Source organism: Sitophilus oryzae, unplaced genomic scaffold (genome assembly GCF_002938485.1).
Source record: "Sitophilus oryzae breed Bouriz unplaced genomic scaffold, Soryzae_2.0 scaffold_980_pilon_pilon, whole genome shotgun sequence".
Lineage (NCBI taxonomy): Eukaryota > Metazoa > Arthropoda > Insecta > Coleoptera > Curculionidae > Sitophilus > Sitophilus oryzae.
Window position 1 is genome coordinate 4,306,992 of NW_022147617.1, and position 22,007 is coordinate 4,328,998.

At 32.5% G+C, this 22,007-nt stretch overlaps 3 protein-coding genes across 3 annotated transcripts in view; 2 read left to right on the forward strand and 1 right to left on the reverse strand.

Moving 5' to 3' along the window:
• The window catches only part of LOC115891268, a 293,032-nt gene that overhangs the window by 263,581 nt on the left and 7,444 nt on the right, over positions 1–22,007 (reverse strand). The gene's annotated exons all lie outside the window — the stretch shown is intronic.
• On the forward strand, positions 6,562–10,224 carry LOC115891234. Its single transcript, XM_030911663.1, has one exon. It carries the CDS (start codon positions 6,562–6,564, stop codon positions 10,222–10,224), a length of 3,663 nt encoding a protein of 1,220 aa, XP_030767523.1.
• LOC115891235 lies at positions 10,763–11,524 on the forward strand. The gene has a single exon (XM_030911664.1). The coding sequence runs from the start codon at positions 10,763–10,765 to the stop codon at positions 11,522–11,524; it is 762 nt and encodes a 253-aa protein (XP_030767524.1).

The window sequence follows — 22,007 nt, forward strand, 5'->3', positions numbered from 1 at the left end:
TTTTACTTTATTCGATAGAAAATGACACTCTGAATAGATTGACATATCATATGTCAACTTTGACATTTTTGCTTAAAACAAAATTGTATTTTAAATTTCCATCAAGAGTGCCATAGCTGTGTTAAAAATACTATTTTTTAATAATGGAGCCTTGAAAAAATAGATTTGGTGATCTAATGTTGCTAGTGTCTTATTTTGGCCGGTTAAAAGATACACAAATCGCAATTTTAATCATATCTCCATTTTTTCAAATGAAACAATAATGGTGGCTTATTAACATATTTGGAAAAAGCATTTTTTACGAATAATTTGGTACCACACACTTGGTATTTCGAGTCAAATTGTCTTTATGAATCACATGGTGCAATTTCAAATAAACCACATAAGTTGATATATGATATGTCATTCTATTCAGAGTGTCACTTTCTATTAAATAATATAACAAAATACTGAGGGTTCAATTTAAAAATCAAAAGTTGTAGTCATTTTCGGTGAGACAGGAAGTGACCGAAAACAATTATTGAATACGTCAATCAATCCTAATTTATGTCATATTATACTAACATACCAAATCTAGATTTTTTATCTGAAAAAATAAAAAGTTATACAGGTGAGCCACTTTTGAGACGCACCTGGTATATATAGAGCTGGAAGAATCAATATCTGTAAATAAGCATGATTTACAATGGTCATGATAGCTCATCCCTTCAAGAATTCCAACTTTTTTGAGCTGTGATGTTGCCCTAGAAAGTCACAATATTATAAGGTACACATCTAAAAAGTCAAGACCTGATTTTGTGCAAAGATGATATAGAAGTATTTATTTTATAAACTTAAAAGATTTTCAGAATACAGCTATTGATAATATATCATACAATATAATTTGTATTAAAAAACGATATGGTGAAACATTTACTCATAGAGATATTTTTTTAAACACCTTATTGTTGTTTAATTGGAGCATTATTTCTCAATACCTAACTTTCAGTAAAGATTTTATTAAAAAATATCTTAATATTTTTAGTAAAGCTTGTTCTTTTTAAGTCAAAGTGTTTATATTTATATGAACATTTGATTGTTTAATATATTTTATTATTCCATAATAAATATTATGGACAAGGGAACAAGGACATAAAAAATAACTAAACATTTTTAAATTAGCCAAATACCCTACTAATATTCAAAATATTGTATAAGAGTTATATTTTTCACCCAGACAAAGAATTCTTGTTTTGTATATTAGAAAATTTTACGAGTGTCATATACCAAATATCCCTAAAAGAGTCAGTATACAGAAAAGAGTGTCTCATATTTAACACATAAAAAGTATAAAAGTATACAAATGAGACTTAAATGAGATTAAATAAGACATAATATGTCATAAAATGCACGTTTAAAGGCACTGCTATCGTTTATATTAAATGCTGGAGTAAATATGCAACTATAAGGATAAAAATTAGAAATAGAAATTTATTTTTGTATTAGTAGAATACAAATAAAAAAATCTAAACTAATAAAGAACACCTGCATTTAATTTAAAAATTAAAATACAATAAAATTACAATATTATATTATAGTCTCTCCAAAAAAATCCTTTATTGGTATTTCGCCACTGCACTGTAAGAAAAATCTACAAAATAAAATAGTTATTTTTTGTAAACACTTCTGCGTTAAAGCTAAACCGACACTGCTTGTCAGAATTTATGTTTACAGTAATACAAATTTGTCTAACAAAGAAAAAAAAATGCTTAACGTTTCGGAAAGTTTATCTCTTTCCGTCGCCGGAAGCAAAGAAATATACAAAGAATAAAGAAAAAAACTATAATACTAAAATATTTTTAAAATCAACTATTCGAGAACACTTTACTTTTTTTAAAACAGATACGTCTACAAGAAAACGTAAACAGTTTAAGAATGTCAACGGTTTCTTGTAGACGTATCTCTTTTAAAAAAAGTTAAGTGTTCTCGAATAGTTGATTATAAATATTTTAAATAGTTTTTTTGTTTATTCTTTGTATTTTTTTTTTCTTCCGACGACGGAAAGAGATAAACTTTCCGAAACGTTAAGCATTTTTTTCTTTGTTAGGCAAATTTGTATTACTGTAAACATAACTTCTGACAAGCAGTGTCCGTTTAGGTTTAGCGCATAAGTGTTTACAAAAAATAACTATTTTATTTTGTAGACTTTTCTTGCAGTGCAGTGGCGAAATACCCATAAAGGATTTTTTGGAGAGATGAATCCGCCACATAGGTATAGACATTTTTTATTATATTATAGTGTAAAACAACTGTATCAAATTAAAGATGAAGAAAAATATGTAGGTAAAAAGTAATATTAAAATATTAATAGTGTCACTTAAAGAGTAAAATAAAATGAAATACAATTACACCAAATAACGCACTAAATATTTCGCAAAATCTATCGAAAGAGCATATAGCAACATTCCGCAGTCCTAGAAGTCTCGCCTTGCAAACTTGAGGGTGGTAATTTTAAAACTATATTTTTCTTCAAATCATTATCTCAGTAATTACAGTTTCGATTATCAATATCAAAAGTTTTGGCTGCATATCTTAAAGTTACATCTCCGATGATGACGACTAACTTTACAGCCCCTTTTAAGATCTTTTTCCGTTGCTTGGTATCTTGATATATTTTTGAGTTGTGACAACGAAAGGAGCCGAACGCTTATACTTTATACTGTTTGCTTAATCCGCAAGCACATATCTGCTATTCCCGAAAGGCCATCTCACAACTATCCACATGTGGAGCACGATCTTTATCTGCCAACCCCGAGCTCAGAACTAGTTAAAGGTTCAATACTGTACACTGCCAAAAAAATACACAATCATTTGCCTTTGAATATCAAGTCACTTTCATTCTTTCCCGCATTTCGCAAAGTTCTGAAATCATACTTACTGGAGAAACGACTTTTTTGTTGATGTTTACTCATGAACAATTTTGAATTTTAAAATTTTGATCATCTCACACACTGGTTAAAAGTCTAGTATTTAATATTTTATGACTCTTAAATGATTATATCCATTTACAATTTTCCTATTGTAAAATTTTATTGTTATTCCTTTTTTTGTGTTCTGCAATGTCCATGTATTAATGTAGTAATTTTAATGACGTATTTTTTTTTTAATTGTATGATTTGTATTGTATGATATTTTTTATTATTTGTATATTTTTGTGCTTTTGCTTGTTTTGTAAATGCTTTGTCGATTAAGCTATTTTGACTTCTTGTACAATAAAGCGTTATTTATCATACTGATGGCACCCGACAAAAGTTTGGTAGTCGGATTCAAAAGTTTTAAATTTTAAAACGAGGCAATTGATTTGTGATTTCAGTTTTTCCATGATTTATCACACAAAAATTAAACAAATTATGAGGATGCTTTCTTAACAATTATTGTTAAATGTTCCTAAATATGGCGATTCTCGATACACCACCTGACCAAAGCAAAGACAATGAAAATGGAACATACTGTACAATCCGCAATATATTAAAATTTTGACACCTTAGAGCCTAGGCAAGTGTTCTCGACTGATCTTAATAAATGAATATATAACAAAAGATGCTCGATATTTGATAAAGTGCGGCTACGGGTATCATACTAAATACGCTGACAGGTGGTTTAGAATTTCTTAAGAGCGAATACCTGGCGTAAGATAAATTATCACGGGAAAATGCTTCATGTACTTTCTAACCCTAACGTTTGAATAATTCAAAGAACTTAAGAATATTTACGTCAATCGGAAATAATTCCTAATTTTTATTTATTTTTTATCTACAGGGTCCGGCAATAGTGCGTCGGGCATCTGTAGCTCCTAAAATAAAAAAAACTTAGCAATTTTGTTTAAGTGCAAACCTAGAGTATGTATTAGGATGTATTTCTAGAACATAATTTAATCTCTAGAGGGTGACTCGAAAAAATGTGAGTAGATCAAATGACTTTTTAAATAGAACACCCTGTATATTATTACATTTTTGGCTTCCTTTCTGATCACTTTACATAATCTGAAGATATTTTAAAATAAGTTTTGATAGTTTCAGAGACATTAAAAATATTCTTTTCAGCCTTTTATAAATATATTATTAAAAATACAAGAACTGTCTTGAAATCAAAACTTTATTAGCTGTTTAGTTTAGATGGTCTGTACTTACTTTGCTATAAATATCGTATTCTTAAATCATACAGGGTCTACGCTAAACTTTATAAAATATAAATTCATTTTACTTAGTTTTCTTCATATTTATAGCAAAGTAAGTACCAGACCATCTAACGTAAATACATAATATAGTCTTGATTTTTAGGACAGTTCTTGTAGTTTTAAATTTTTTTTTAAGAAAGGCTGAAAAATATATATTTTTATTTATTTATTAATATCTCTGAAACTATCGAAATATATCTACTCATATCTTAGGATTATGTAAAGTGATCTGAAAGGAAGCCAAAAATGCAATAATATATAGGGTGTTCCATTTAAAAAAACATTCCGATCCACTCACACTTTCCCCTGTAGAAGTTAAAATATTTTCGTGAAATACATCCTAGTACATACTTTCGGTTAGCACTTAAACAAAATTTCCAATTTTTTATTCTAAGAGCTACAGATGCCCGACGCACTATTGCCGGACCCTGTATTTATAAGAGTAATGTTATTGATAATCCTTACTAATATTACAAATTGGTGCCCTCAGCATCGAAACTGGACAATTGAAAATTGGCAAAATGTTCTTTTTTACGAATTAACCCAGAATTGCCCTAAATCAGATGATCATCGAGAGAATTCGGGTTCTCAGATCTCCAGGAAGACGAGCGAGACTGAGAAAAAAAGGAATTGTAATGTTTTGGGGAGGTATTATGCTGGGAGCAAACACTCCATTGTTACCACTTCGACAAACTTTAACGGGTCGGAGGTATGTTGATTTAGTGCTAGAACGAATCGTTAGGCTTTAGAGAGTTGCACTGGGGGATCATTTTACCTTCATGCACGATAATGCACCTCCCCATACCAGCAGAGGGACTAGAGAATGTCTTGAAACGGAAGATGTCACAGTTTTAGACTGACCTGTATGTTCACCAGATGTAAACCTTATCGAACACTTTTGGGACCAGCTCAAAAAAAAGGGTTAGAGCTCGTCGAAACAATTCAGTAATATCTGGCACATCTTACTGATGCAGCAGAATGGGAAAACATACCCCAAGATAACGTTGATAATGTACCTAATAAGAAGCATGCCAGCGCGGATAGAAGCTTGCGGATACAATTTCATTTTATTTCAGAAACCAAAGAATACCATTGTATTTTTCGGGAACTGATTGTTTTTTTTATTCCTATATGGATAATAATAATTTTATTAAAAGTGTTTAGGAAACTCTCAAAATATATTTAATTTTATCTCTTTTAATTTTAAATTCAATATTAATTTATTCTATTATTTATTGTATACGCATATGTGGTACTAGGGAGGTTATTCCAAAGGGCTGAAACACGCCTGCGTCAATTAACCTTGTACCACGACACACTTGATCGAAAGATCCCGCAAGAACCGCATCTATCGAAAGATCGATTCAACGTGCTAACCGCCGCCGCCGCAAATAACTTTATTTTAAATCTTCAAAAGGTCCTACCAATTCGGTACCGTTTACTCGTGCGAGTAGTTGTTCCTGATCCAGATACAGGGTGGCCACCCAGGAGAAGACTACAACCCTCCAAGGTAAGCCGACCTCGTACCACGTGTTATTTTAGCAGGAATTTCTATTTTCTCGAGTTTATTACAATCATTTCTTTATTTCCTTTCTAATCATTGGTCCTTCGTAGCCGGATAACGCCGAATATAGCGAACTTTTGAAAGTCTCTCCTATTTTATTCTTTTTTTTTTCGCATTTAGATTTTCTATCAATATCTATTTTCCTACATTCATTTCTATAAAAAAGTTTATATTAACTACAGTTATATATTTCTCTAAGATTTAAATTTTCCTTTTTTTGTTTTCTCTCTTTTCAATATTATCAGCGCAAGACCGCATCGCCAGTTCCATTCCGCGCCTGGCCATTTTAGATTCCACAGATTTGCGCGATAGCCAACGGACATTCTATCGATGGTCAGTAGTAATTTCGTCGTCTAAGGGAATTGTTCACCAAATCAATAATTTTACTGATAAGCATACGCACTTCAAGTTTTTTTTGTTTGTTGTTATTTTTATGTTTATACTACGAGGGAGATTCAAATAAATAATATTATTTTGTACTTTATTTCATAATTTAGTAATTATGGCTGAACAAATACGCTTAAGAAAACTGAAAACAATAGAAGTAATTCTATTTCAGAGATTCAATATTTATTACAGTTAGCAGAACGTACCAAAACTGATAAAACAGTTCGCAGTTTATTTAAAGTTAGATGTGCAGAACTTGATGTTCTCAAAGATGACTTTATAAAACAGCATCAAAATATTATTTCTAGTCTTGCAAATGAAGCTGACACCGATTTAGAACCAGAAAATGTTATAAGAACAGCATTTTTTTAATGATTTTTATGTCGTAAAGTCCATGTACGTAGACTTATGCGAAATTGATACTGCAAATTCGCAAAAAATATTAAATTATTCTATGAATGCTACTACTTCAGGTACTTCTAATGAACATAATTATCATATAAAACCTCCAAATTTAGATATTCCTAAATTTAATGGTGATTATAGAACTTTTTCTACATTTATCGATCTCTATAATGCTCTGATACATAATAATCCAACATTAACGCCAATAGAAAAATTTCGTTACCTTCTTTCGTTAGTCGAGGGTAAACCATTGGGTGTTGTTAGTAGCCTGCCAATGACTTCAGACAATTATCAAACCACATATGATAACTTTGTTGATCGCTACAGTAACGTAAGATTTCGAGCGCAATCGCATTGGTATGCTATTAAAACTGCCCCTAAAGTTATTCGCGACCAACCTGAATCTCTTAGAAATCTTTTGGACACATTTTCACAAAATCTCGCCTCTTTAAAAAATTTAAATTTTCCAATTGAATCTTGGGACTTCATATTAGTTAACATGTTGTTGGAACGGGTTGATGATGATTTAATAACAAGGTTTGAACTTTCGCTTGCCTCAGGCACAATACCAAAATTTAAAGAATTATTTGAATTTTTAGAAAAATGTTGTAAAACTTATGAATCTCTTAATCTTTCTTTACCTTTAATTAATAACAAAAGATCAAATAAAATTAAATCACCATTACAACCTCGTCGTACTACTTCTCTTTTGGCAAAGCAAACAAAAAATAGTAATTCCGGATCTTGTTTACTTTGTAACGAAATGCATTCGTTATATAATTGTTCAACTTTTTTAAGCAAAACTCCTCAAGAAAGGTATCAGCTTTCCAAAAGGGCACATCTATGTGTTAACTGCTTAAGTAATATTCATTCTACGCAAAATTGTAAATCAGCTATGTCTTGTCGTAAATGTAATCAACGTCATCATACTCTTTTGCATTTTTCTTCAAGTAATATAGAACGCGCCACTCATAGTCCCGAATCAGCTTTACCTTCAACTTCTCGTGAAAATAGCTTTAATAATAAACCTCACTTTTCTGGTACACCTTCTAAAACTGTATTTTCAAATCGCGATGAGAATTCTTCGTTGAATCAGAGCTTCGCTGCGACAGGCTTGTTATCTAAATCTACATCAGTTCTATTAGGAACCGCGGTTATCGAAGTATTAGATAAGTTTGGTATATATCAATCAATGCGATGCTTGCTTGATCCTGGAAGTATGACTTCATTCATAACAGAGAAGTCTGCTAATACTCTTGGTTTACCAAAGGAAAGGGGACTTTATGAAATTCAAGGTCTTGATAATATGGTTACAAACTCCGGGCAAGCTACCGTTACACTTTCATTTCGACCGCTTAATTGTCCGGAATCAGTACTTAATACTGACGCTATTGTTTTACCTAAAATTTGCGATAGCTTACCTACTGCAATTTTGCCAGCTTCTTCTTGGTCTCATCTTAGCAATTTGAAACTTGCTGATCCGAAGTTTTATGTACCTGGTCCTATTGACATTCTGCTTGGTGCTGATGTATACACAAAAATTATCCTAAACGGATGTGTTCGAGGGATTCACGGAGAACCAGATCTTTTGAACACAATTTTTGGGTATGTTCCAATGGGTAAAATAGGTACATTTTGTGAAACGTCTACTGTAACTTCATTCTTTTGTAATTCGCATAAAATTAATACTGATGATATTCTTACAAAATTTTGGGAAGTAGAGTCAGTTCCTCTTTTGCCTATGCTGTCAGATAATGATCTTTTTTGTGAAGAACATTTCTTAAAAACATACCAGAGAAATTCCGATGGAAAATTTGTAGTGCATCTACCATTCCGCGATAACTTTCCTACTTTCCCCGGTATTCGTCAACTTGCTGAACAGCGATTTCTCTCTTTAGAACGTCGTCTATTAAAAGATCAAGAATTGTATAAATCTTATTGTCAATTTATGAAAGAATATCTTGATCTGGGACATATGAAACCTGTCAGTCATGAAACTGAGTTATCTTCCGCTTCGTATTATATTCCGCATCATTGCGTTTTAAAGCCTCAAGCTAGCTCAACCAAATTGCGAGTGGTTTTCAATGGTAGTGCGAAGCTCCCGAACCAAACCTCTCTCAACGATCATTTGTTTACCGGACCCAAACTTCAAAAAGACATTGTTGAACTCTTAATTCAATTTCGCTTTCATGTGTACGTTTTATGTACAGATATTAAAATGATGTATCGCAATATATTGATCACTTCTTCTCAACATCAGTATCAGAGAATTGTTTGGAGATTTTCTCGTAATGACCCTCTTCAGGACTACGAATTAATTACTGTCGTTTATGGTTTATCGCCTTCGCCTTTCTTAGCCTTACGCGCACTTCAGCAATTAGTCCTTGATGAAGGAGCAGATTTTCCCTTAGCATCTCATGCGATTTCAAATCATACTTATGTTGATGACGTGGTTACTGGAGCCACCACTTTCAGTGAAGCTCTCGCCCTTAAAAATGAACTAATAGCTTTGTTTTCTAAAGCTGGGCTTGACCTTAGAAAATGGGCAAGTAACGATCCCAATCTACTGAGTGATCTACCTTCTGACTTTTTATCAACTACTCATATAAATTTTGATGATCCTGAATCATCATTAAAAATTTTGGGTCTTCAGTGGAATCCCACAACGGATAACTTTCATTTTCATTTTAACTCTCTTGACAGACCTTGTACTAAACGAAACATGTTGTCAGAATTAGCTCGTATTTTTGACCCGTTAGGCTTCTTAGCTCCTGTTACCTTTTTTACTAAAACTTTAATCCAAAAGTTATGGTCGTCCCATATGGATTGGGACCAACAGCCCCCTGACGAAATTATCCGTATTTGGACGCGTTACAAAAATGAAATGCACTTGTTGTCTCAAATTGACCTTCCCCGGAAGATCCTATTTTCCGAGTGTGAGAATAGATGTGAGTTGCATGGTTTTTGTGATGCGTCTGAAAAAGGTTACGCCGCAGTTGTATATCTTAGAATTTTGAGAAACAACAAAAAAATAGATGTTCATTTAGTTGCTTCAAAAACTAAAGTTGCGCCTTTAAAGAAGTTAACAATTCCCCGTCTTGAGCTCTGCGCCGCTGTTCTTCTTGCTAAATTACTCGCATATTTAGTACCCATTTTTAAAACTAAAATATCTTTAGATAAAATTATTACCTGGTCTGACTCTAATATTGTTTTATATTGGCTTCACTCTCCACCTAGTCGTTGGAAAACTTTTGTTGCTAACCGAGTATCTTATATTCAAGACAAGCTCCCACACGCAACTTGGTTACACGTTAAGTCCAAGAACAACCCTGCTGATGTTGCTTCTCGAGGAATATTTCCATCAGAGTTTGTAAATTTTAGTACTTGGTTTCAAGGACCTTCTTTTCTTCATGATCCTGATGCTTTGTTAGGTTCAACCTCCGCATGCGCTACTCTAAATAGTACTTCCGAAGAAGAAAAACATACTTCTTTTTTCGCCGCTACTTCTGAAGAGAACTTTATTGACCTTCTTTTAGAAAAATACTCTTCTTTCGCTACTCTTCAACGTACCGTCGCTTATGTTTTACGCTTCCTTTTTAATATAAAAAATCCCCGTCAAAAAAGATCGGGTCCGCTCTTACTGTTGAATTAAATGAATCATTTACGTGTCTTGTAAAAGGACTCAATCGATTTGTTTCCAATCGGAATTGATTTCTAAATCTTTTTCTAAACCATTACGTAAACTTAATCCTTTTATTGACGAACAAGGAATTGTTCGTGTAGGTGGTAGATTAAAACATTCAACTCTATCTTATTCTGCAAAATATCCAATTTTACTACCTCGCTCTAGTTTACTAACACGCCATTTAATATATTACTACCATCTTAAATACCTTCATGCAGGATTGCGCACTTTGCTTTTTTTACTATCTCAATCGGTTTGGATTCTTTCTCCTAAACGAGCTATAAATTCAGTAATTCATTCATGTTTAATTTGTTGGCGATCCAATCCGAAGCCTTTCCAACCGCAAATGGGAAATTTACCGCCGTCTCGCGTTTCACAATTAAAAGCTTTCACACACACGGGGGTAGACTTTGCAGGGCCGTTCTTAATTACTATGAACAGATATAGAGGTGCTAAAACAACTAAAGCATATATATGTTTATTTATATGTTTTGCGACTAAAGCTATGCACTTAGAATTAGTTAGTAGCTTGTCCACGGAAGCTTTTTTGGGCGCCCTTCAGAGATTCCTATCCCGAAGAGGTCGCTGCACAGACATATATAGTGATTGTGGAACCAATTTTGTTGGTGCTAGCAAAGAAATTAAAACTATGTTTGAATCCGCAGTTGAACATGAAAATATTCAATGGCATTTTAATCCGCCCGCTGCCCCGCATTTTGGGGGACTTTGGGAAGCTGGTGTCCGTTCAGTAAAAACGCATTTAGGTCGAGTAATCGGACAACAAGTCCTGACTTTTGAGGAATTATATACGACCCTGACCTTGATTGAAGCTGTATTAAATTCACGTCCGCTCAATCCCATCAGTTCGGACGTCGAAGACATTAATGCGCTAACCCCTGGTCATTTTTTAACTTTAGAGCCATTGAACAGTTTACCTACGCCGAACTTTACTGCTGTACCAATTAACCGTCTCTCTCGTTGGCAACTTTTACAACGATTGCATCGCGATTTTTGGAACAGGTGGCATAAAGAGTATTTACATTCGCTTCAACAACGCCAGAAATGGCTTAATTCCTCTGCCGCTCCTTCTCTAGGAACGTTAGTTATTATAAAAAATGAAAATGCTCCTCCATGCCAATGGACCTTAGGTCGCATAATTTCGTTAAGTGAGGGGACGGATGGTGTGGTGCGGGTGGCTCTGGTGAGGACAGCTAAGGGAACTTTGCAGCGTCCTTTAGTTAAATTATGTCCTTTACCCAGCAATTAATTATCGCCATTTATTTATTTTTTTTTTGCTATTACACAAAATTATTTTTATGTATTTTTTTTTCTCTTTTTATTTTTTCTTTATCTTTATCTCAATTTTTATTTTTTTTGCATTCAAAAGTTACGCATTTAAAACGCATGTTTAGAACATGCCTTTTCGCCGGGCAGAATGTTTAGGAAACTCTCAAAATATATTTAATTTTATCTCTTTTAATTTTAAATTCAATATTAATTTATTCTATTATTTATTGTATACGCATATGTGGTACTAGGGAGGTTATTCCAAAGGGCTGAAACACGCCTGCGTCAATTAACCTTGTACCACAACACACTTGATCGAAAGATCCCGCAAGAACCGCATCTATCGAAAGATCGATTCAACGTGCTAACCGCCGCCGCCGCAAATAACTTTATTTTAAATCTTCAAAAGGTCCTACCAATTCGGTACCGTTTACTCGTGCGAGTAGTTGTTCCTGATCCAGATACAGGGTGGCCACCCAGGAGAAGACTACAACCCTCCAAGGTAAGCCGACCTCGTACCACGTGTTATTTTAGCAGGAATTTCTATTTTCTCGAGTTTATTACAATCATTTCTTTATTTCCTTTCTAATCAAAAAGTAAGTTTGATAAGAACTGAGTTTTATTCATAAATACAAAATGTCCATACGTCTCAAAAATTATGAAATATAATAGATAATTTTTTCTATATAAGTTTGGATGTATTTAAATGGTATTTTTAGACTCAAGATTGGATTGGTGCTAAATGAAACCCTTTGCAGTATGGGTGGATTTTTGCAACTGTAAAAAGAGTGAGTGTTCTAAAAACTCTTCCTGTAGAAAACTCGGTCTCAAACGTTCTTCCAGGTGTATAGAAAGGGTTACGCAAATTAATGTTTTTTTTTTGGCCGTGAAGGAGAATGATGCTACTGATGCGTCATAAAATATGTTTAAATAGTACGCATATATATTTATTGGGCTTAAATTTGAATTAATTTTACACAGTTCAAGTAAATACCTATCGTTAATATTTATTTTTTTCTAAATGTATGTTAAAAGCAAAAAATCGATAAAACTTTAAAAATATCTCTATCTCTGTTACTATTCATTTTAGAGAAGAAGGAGGTAGAAGTATTATTTGTTAAGCGTTGCTTTATTTTTTTTTAATTTAAACGTAGATATTTAAAAAACAAATGAAAAAATCCCAGATAGCGGCCTATTTTAACTTTTCTCACTGTGATAGAATAAGATATTTGAAGGCTTAAACATTACCTAAATATTCCCGCAGCGTTTAGTTGGTTAGTAATTTTTTCCATCTCGACTTCCAGGTTTACTTGGCAATAGTAATTATATATTTCTATACGTGTATGTAGTATAATGAACTATTAAAATAAAAAAAAGAAAATTGGTTGCATTTGGATTCCATTTCTGTAGCATTCCAACATTTTTTTTTGTAAAATATCACTGTTTTTTGACCTGCAATTATGTGAATTTCTGCTTAAAAAATTCACCAAAAAAACGTATCTCAAAAATATTAGTCCTGGCCTTCTAATTTATTACAAAATAAGGTACACACTAATTCTTGCTATTTTATCAATAATTTAATTTAAATTCATTTCATAAAATCGGGCTAAATAGTTGAAGATAAAAATTTGTCCCCATGTACCTGAACTAACATAATAAACAAAATAAACAAAAACGATGGAGTTAATAAGAGTATTTAAAATTAAACTAAATATTTGCAAAACTTTTTAATAATATATATTATTTATTATAAATTTCATTTATTAAACTAAAGAGATTTAAATAGTTCATATAACATTAAGTTGCATAAGGTGACTTGGCATATTAATATATGGATAAAATAAATATATGTAAAAAGACATAAAAATAATATACGTAAAATGATAAAAAGACATCATTTCCTTTTCTGCCACGAAAAATTTCTTAACCTTTGCACGTCAAGTAATATATATGCAGTCCCAGAAACGGCAGGTTTTACTTTAAATAATAAAGGAAGATGCAGATAGAAGTTATTCAAAAATAAAGAATATACAAACAAGCTAGCTATCTGTGTCCGGTAAGAGATCTTTTGTGAATAATAGAACGGCAACTTTAATACATGAATATTTAATGTATGAAACTTCAAATATCGGAAGTGGGTAACGTGCTACATAAGCTTGACGGTTTGTTTACGCTTCATTTCTTCATAGGTAATATAAGTTAATGGAGAATATAATTTGAAATAAAGCCTTAAATTTTAAGAAATAAAGTCTTAAATTCTATGAAATAAAAAGTACATCATCTATTTCTTGTTCACAACATAGAAGCAAAGTAGACATTTGGTTGTAATATAACGAGGGTGAGAACCATAGGGTTCCAAGCGGCATTTTCATTTTTCTTAGAAAAATGAATTTTAAAGTTTGATACTCATTATTATAACAGAAATCAATTTGAAATATATTTCGGAACATTGTATAGGGATTTGTCTATAAAAAATACATCAAAAGCTGCTGTAAAAAAATTACTTGGAACCTTGTGGCACTGTAAGCGCTATACTTGAAAAGTCTTCGACTCTGTGAACAGCCTTCAACTCTGTGAACAGAGATGCGCTTTGGGCAATTATGAAAAAGTTCGGAGTACCCAACAAATTTCTTACAGTGTGTAAAAGTCTCCATAACAACAAGTCAAGAGTGTCACATCATGGATCACTGAACGACCCATTCCTAACAAATACAGGAGTTAGGCAGGGATGTGTCTTAGCGCCTCAGTGTTGCCAGAACTACGGATTAATCCGTAGATTGACCAATTTCGGATATATTCTACGGACGTACGGATTTTTTTCAAATAATACGGATTTTCAGTTATTGAACAATTTAACATAATATTATATGTTTAAAAAAGGACAGTGTCACAGTTGCCTTGGAAATGAAGATCACTGTTATTTCATATGTAAAATGATATGGTAAATGTTCATTTCCAAGCCTACTAAACGACTTTTATCATACGAAATATGCACTACCTATACCCATATACCCATAAAAGAATATTTGCAAATTAAAAATTTTATCTATTACCATCGATTAATTGACAATACTAATCATACAAAGAAATAATAACTGATATTATTTGCCTGTCGGATCATATTTTTGTAATAATAAAAAATTGTATTGGTTTGCAATACTTGTTTGTCTCATCTATTCTTGTCCATGTAATACTACGTAACTATAGGGAAATTGGAACAACTTTCGTTGCACCGGTTGCACGTCATCAATGACACCATGCGTCGTCTTATGGAGTTTGCTGGTGGTCGTATTATGATGTGCAACGAAAATTATTTTAATTTCCCTATATTACGTAGATATTGAGAAGTAGTAATGTTTTGTCATTTTTAAAATGTTTATTTTTGATATTTATTTTATGTTTAACACGAATTAATGATCAATAAAATACAGGGTGTGTCTTAAATAAGTACAAATATTTTCAGGGGTGGTAGATCTCGATAACATATTTTCTCTTACCGTTTTTTTCTGTACTTGCACCCCTATGTATCGTGACCATGTAGGCGTAACCATATCAGAGATTATGAAATTTTTAAAAAATGTACGATTTTTATCATATTTTTATGCGAAAAAACCTAATAGACGTGTTCCTGGGGTCGAAATATACCATCCCTGAAAATATTTGCACTTATTCAAGACTCACCCTGTATAAATACGGATTTTTTTTTTCATCTCCGGCAATATCTGGCAACACTGTCCTCTCCTATTCAACAACGCCTCTCCTATTCAACATATTCATGGCAGCGCTCTCCATTATAGTGGACAGCAAACTGCAGGAGAGAGGATTGGGCATTAGATACCGATATGACGGCGGTCTGTTCAACATAAAAAGACTCAGGGCAAAAATACGTACAAAATTTATCACAGAACTTCAATACGCTGACGACTGCGCTCTAGTTGCAAACACGGTAAAGCAATTACAAGAAATGTTGAATACATATACCTGGGCATACGAGGCTTTGGGCCTTAAGCTAAACATCGACAAAACTAAAATTATGTGCACTCCCCCGGAAGATCACAACAATGCTATAAAAATCGGAGAAGAACTATTGGAATATGTGGCGGAATTCAATTACCTTGGCAGTTTGATTTCGGAAAAGGCCCATATTGACTCTGAAATTCAGCACAGGATTAGTAGCGCCTCAAGAGCATTCTGGAAATTAAAAGACAGGGTTTTCTAGAATCGTGACTTGAGTACAAAAACAAAACTACTTGCAGTGTACCGAGCAATTATAATCCCCACCATGTTATATGGGAGCGAAACTTGGGTGCCGTACCACCGACAAATGAACGCATTAAACAAGTTGTAACAACAGAGCAAACCTTAGACAACTCTTAAGAGTCCGGTGGTTCCATCATATCTCAAACGTATCGGTCCTTGAAAAAGCTAACTGCGAGAGTATTGATGTCATGTTCACAAAATCCCGTTTAAGATGGGCTGGTCACGTATGCAGAATGCAAGAAAACCGCATACCATAGTCTCTGCTTTACGGTGTGCTTGTAGACGGTAAGAGGAGGCCGGGTGGACAACTGAAAAGGTACAAGGACATTTTCCACGAAAGCTTAAAGGGAATTAACATGCAGAATGAGTGGGAAAAAGCAGCTCACAATAGAACTCAATGGAGAAGAGTTGTAAACTCAGTTAACAGCGGCAACCAAAAAAGTAAAGAGGCAACACAGCAATGAGATTTTTGAATGTCCGGAGTGCGGTAAGCAGATAACATCACGTATCGGGCTTTTCAGTCACAGAAAAGCTCATGAAAGAAAATGCCGTGCGTGCCCATCTTCTTTATGTGTGTCGAATACTCGTCAGCGAGTAACGGCTGTATGTATGTATGTATAGTTGAAATCCTATAGTTCTATTAAAAAAAAAAGAAACCTGGTTGTGTAAAAAAAGCTAAAGTAAAATTTGGAAATTATTCTAATTTTATTAAGAAACCACACGTTCACAATTTTTACAGCAAATTAAAGATAATGATCTATAGAACAGATTTTCCAAAAAAATGTCGCTTGGAACCATAGATAACTCAATCAACCTTAAAATTTATTTTAATCTTTAAACATGTAAATTTCATATCAAAATTAAAAAAGATAATATCATAGCATTTTTTCCAGGGTCTTTAATAGAACATGGGCGAACATCGCGATTTTTGGTCATTTGAGGTATTAACATCGAGATATTAATACCTCAAATTATGACCAAAAAAAGTTATCGTACCTGTTGTATATTAAAATATTATATTTTATTTGTGATTTATTAGAGTTTTTTTGACCCACATTAACATGCTTTAACTTTATTACTATTTCTTGGGCTACAACAATTATATAACACAAAGGTCATGTTTTATTTCGTATTACCAAAAATAATACAGACTGTCAAACATCGTAATTATTTATAGTCGTAAGTATTTTTTTAAATGCAACACTCTATATAAAAAAGTGCATTTGATGAATGTTTTCTGATTTCAAAAAATATATCACTCATGTCCTTCTTTAATAGTTTTATTTAAATTTGATGGAAATCTGATAACATACAGGTCGATTATTAGGTAATAAATTTAATATTATTTAATTTATTAGGTATTAGCGGGTAATAAATTTAAGTATACAGGGTCGGTCATAAAGTCGTGGCACATCAAAGTTTCATTTTTTTGAAATGGAACCCCCTGTATATCACTGCATATTTCAGTTCTTCCTTCAATTCTAAGCAAAAATCGAAATAGACACAATGTACCTTAAACCAAACCGTTTCCGAGTTATTGACTTATAAAAATATCACTTAAACAATTCGATTTAGTTCATTTCGATGTGTTTGGTTTCATTTAATGATGCTATTCTGCCGAAACTATAATAATATAAATAAAAAAAAACTTAATAATAGTTGACGTTATTTTTCAAGTTAGTATTTATAGATGTATAATATATAATTAATATTAAATTATAGCAAGTCTGGAAATTACAAAATTTTCGTTTTATTTCAAAATATAAACATTTCAAAATCAAAACCTCATAATTCAAAAATTGTTGAATTTAGGTACATTATGATAATCGTGATATAATTAACATTGTATGTATCTAGATTATTGCTTAGAATTGAAGGAAAAGCCGAAATATGCAATAATATACAGGGTGTCGATTTAAAAAAATGAAACTTTGATATGCCTCGACTTGATGACCAACCCCGTATACTTAAATTTATTACCCGCTAATTGATATTTAAATCCCTACAAACTTGTATATTTAACTTTTAGCGGTACCTCTTATATTTTACCTAATAATCGGCCATTCCCATACATATCAGCGACCCTGTATAGTATCTAATTTTAAAAATGGTGTCGCATTAAAAAAATATAATAAATAAATAATTTTGACATTTGACTGTGAATGCAATTTTTCATAAGGCATGTTAAAAATTGTGAAGAAAAAAGAAGTTATAGCCTGTTAAAAGCGAAATAAAATAAAACGATGTTGTACCCTTCTTGTATAGTAAATGTTTCATATACCTATTTAGTTTTATTCTTAGGGCACAAATATAGTGAGGCATCTCGATGCGATGCTCGCCAAGATGATGGCCGCGCTGCTCGCCAGGATGGTAGCCGCGATGCATCCTACGCGCACTGTTTTAAAACGGCGAAAGGTGCGCGTAGGCATACTGAAACATTTACCATCGCCGTTTTATTAAGCACCAGTTTATGTAATAGTAGTTATTAATTAGTATAGGCTTGATGCACATTTCAGTTGATTTCAACAAATTTCTACCGCAGCGAGTCAATGGCAAAAGTCAGAAATTATCCCTATCTTTTTCACGTCGCCGTCATGTTGATCGCATAGAATATGAAATATATATATATATATATATATATATATATATATATATATATATATATATATATATATATATATATATATATATATATATAACAATATATTGAAATCGTGGTTTTGTTATAATATATAAGTATTTGAGTTTTTTAGTGCAGTTATTGAGACAAAAAGAGATAAAACACTCAGGTACCATGTTTGTGTGATGTAACGCTGTTTCGGGTAGTAAAAAATAAATGAAAAAGAATTCGAACTAGGCGTCGGCGTCGTGCTGTGTTGTGACAATGTCAAATGTTAATATAATTGCCGAAAAAATGTTAACGCATAAAGGAGAGCGCAATTAAGGCATTGTTGGGTGCAATTACATTCAATAACTCAACTTTCCCGGATATTCAACTCTCCTGAAACAAAATTTTATAGCTTCATAGTTTCTCACACCGATTTGATCAAAAGCAAAAATGGTTTCAAGCAGTTCGACGAAACCAGTGAGTAAACAAAGTGCTCGTTACATAATCAAAAAATTAAAAAAACATACTATGAGAGGATAAAATATAATTTGCAATATTAATGGTATACTTTTTTTAATCAACTAGTGATTAAAGTACACTGGCTTTAAATAAATAAAGTCCATAAACTAATTTCGATTTTGAAAATAGCTACTGTTACTAGAAACTTGCCATGACGACATCAGCCCTCTTTGTTGCCATTTTATTGAAAAATTGCTCTTTCTTCAAAATCTGAGCTAGATAGGTATAGGACACCCAAATATATGTAGTTTGAAAGAGCATTTGAATCTGTTTCGATTTATTTAAAAAAATAGGTTGTCGTATTTGAAATAACAAAGAAGATAAATATCTAAAATAAATCATCAATTTTTGGCACCTCAATAAATTTAAGGCAGCAATACAATTTTTCAGTAAAGTTTATTTCTCTATCTTTAAACTCAGCACAATAATTAATTCTAAAAAGTAATTTACAGGGTGTTGATAATCTATTCCATTGTAGCATGCATATTTAAATATCTTTAAATATCTCAAAAACCAAAGCTTGTAAACATATTAATATATAATAACCCTTATAATACATGCCTTATTTTGTGTCCAAGGATCCAAATAAGAAATAAAATATCGGGTGTTCCATAAGAAAAAATATAATTTTGGTGTAAATCTTAGTTCTGACATACCCTGTACATTTCAAAATAACTTTAAATTATGCGCATGGTCTTCCCACATATGCCCATAAAATATTTTGTTTCTACATATTTCCGTTTTCGTATAATCAACCGACGCAAATGAGTTGCGCCACCCCGTATATAGGTGTTCCATTTAAAAAAATATTCGCGATCTACTCACACTTTTTTGAGCCACCCTTTAGAAGTTCAAATATTTTCCTCAAATACATCCTAATACGTACTTTATGTCTGGACTACAAAATTCATAAGTTTTTTATTATTAGAACTACAGATGCCCGACGCACTATTGCCGGACCCTGTAGAATCAAGGTTATTACATTGTTGGTGATAAATTAAATATTAGTATTGTGAACATTTTATTCCACCCGACTCTAGTTCGACATATGCTCAACGAATTGTGATCCTAAACCGACCAATCAAATGTAAAGTTTCAGGCATCCGCGTCCGCTTCTCGCAAAGAACAAAAATTTTGTTTTTTAGGAAGCATCGCGCTGAACATCTAGGTGCGTGGCGAGGTGCGAGGCTCCAGTATGTTTTGACGCATAAATTTGTACATGCCGGATGGCGAGGTGAATGGCGCGCATCGCATCGAGATGAAATGCCACGCACTATGTTTGTATGATAGTCGCGATGCATCCTACGCGCACTTACTCGCCGTTTTAAAACAGTGCGCGTAGGATGCATCGCGGCTAGCATCCTGGCGAGCAGCGCGGCCAGCATCTTGGCGAGCATCGCATCGAGATGCCTCACTATGTTTGCGCCCTTAATCATTTAGTGCAACAAGTAAACTCATAAACTACTATAATTACTAATATTATTCAGAATTTATCTCTTAATAAACCATCACCAAAATTGTTCATATTTTAATTTATATTTAATCATCAGAACTGGTTGAGAAGAACTATACCGGATGCGTCTCAATAGTGGCTCACCCTATAACTTTTTTATATATTATACTGTTGTATAAAACGAGATTTGGTATGTTAGTATATGACATAAATTAGGATTTATTGACGTGTTCAATTGTTTTTGGTCATTTCCTGTTTCACCGGAAATGACTACAACTTTTGATTTTTAAATGGCACCCCTTTTTTAACTTTATTCGATAGAAAATGACATTCTGAATAGAATGACATATCATCTGTCAATTTTTGACATTTTCACATAATAAAAAATCGTATTTTAAGTCTCAATCTAGAGTGCCATGACTATGTTAAAAACACTAATGTTTAATCAAGGAGCCTTGGAAAAATATATTTCATAGTCTAATGTTTTTAGCGTCTTGTCCTGACCGGTTATAAGATGCCCAAATCGTATTTTTAATCATATCTCAATTTTTTCAAATGTAACGAGGGTGGCTCATTAGCATATTTGGAAAAAGCATTTTTTTACGAATAATTTAATACCACACACTTGGTATTTGAGTCAATTTTTCGTCATGAACCGCATGTCATAATTTCAAATAAACCATATGCTCAAATGTCAAAAGTTGACATATATATGATATGATATGTCGTTCTATTCAGAATGTCATTTTCTATCGAATATCGAATAAAGTAAAAAAATACCGATGATGCCATTTCAAAATCAAAAGTTGTAGTAATTTCCGGTGACACAGGAAGTGACCGAAAACAATTGAATATGTCAATTAATCCTAATTTATCTCATATACTAACAGACCAAATTTCGTTTTTTAACTGCAAAAGTAAAAAAGTTATAGGGGTGAGCCACTTTTGAGGCACACCCGGTATACAGGGTGGTCCGAACGGTATTCCGGAAACTTCGGCAGCATATTCTACAGATAAAAATAAGTAAAAAAGTTTGTATAAATGTATGTCCTAAAATGCTTAGGTTCGGAGATACAGGGTGTAGAGTTTCATTTTTATTTAGATTTTTTCCAAATAATTTTTGAATTAAAGTCAATATTTGGATGAAAATTGGTGTCTGGGAGGTTTTTGACATGAGAAATTTGATTTTGATGTCAATATGACTCCTATTTGTAGGGGGCGCCACCTACATGTGTTCTAATTGTTTGAAGAGTAATAACTTTTCGTCGGTACCTTTATAAAACTACTAAGTAAAAAAATATACATTTTCGTGAATTTTTACGTAAAAAATACCATCTTGGTAAAGATCGCTACAAGCAACCGTTCTGAAGATATTTAGAATGGAATACATGTCATTATTGACAAAAAATAAACACGTTGAGTAGATAGTTATTTGACTGGAATAATAAATTTGGGAAATTTTTATTTTTTTAAATTAATTATAATTTTTTCTACGATAAAACAGTTTCTGTTGAACTTTTGTCACAAAAACATTTCAAATTTATGATTTCAGTCTAATAACTATTTAGTCAACATGTTTAATTTATGTCAATGATGACAGGTATTGATGATTTCCGTTGCAAA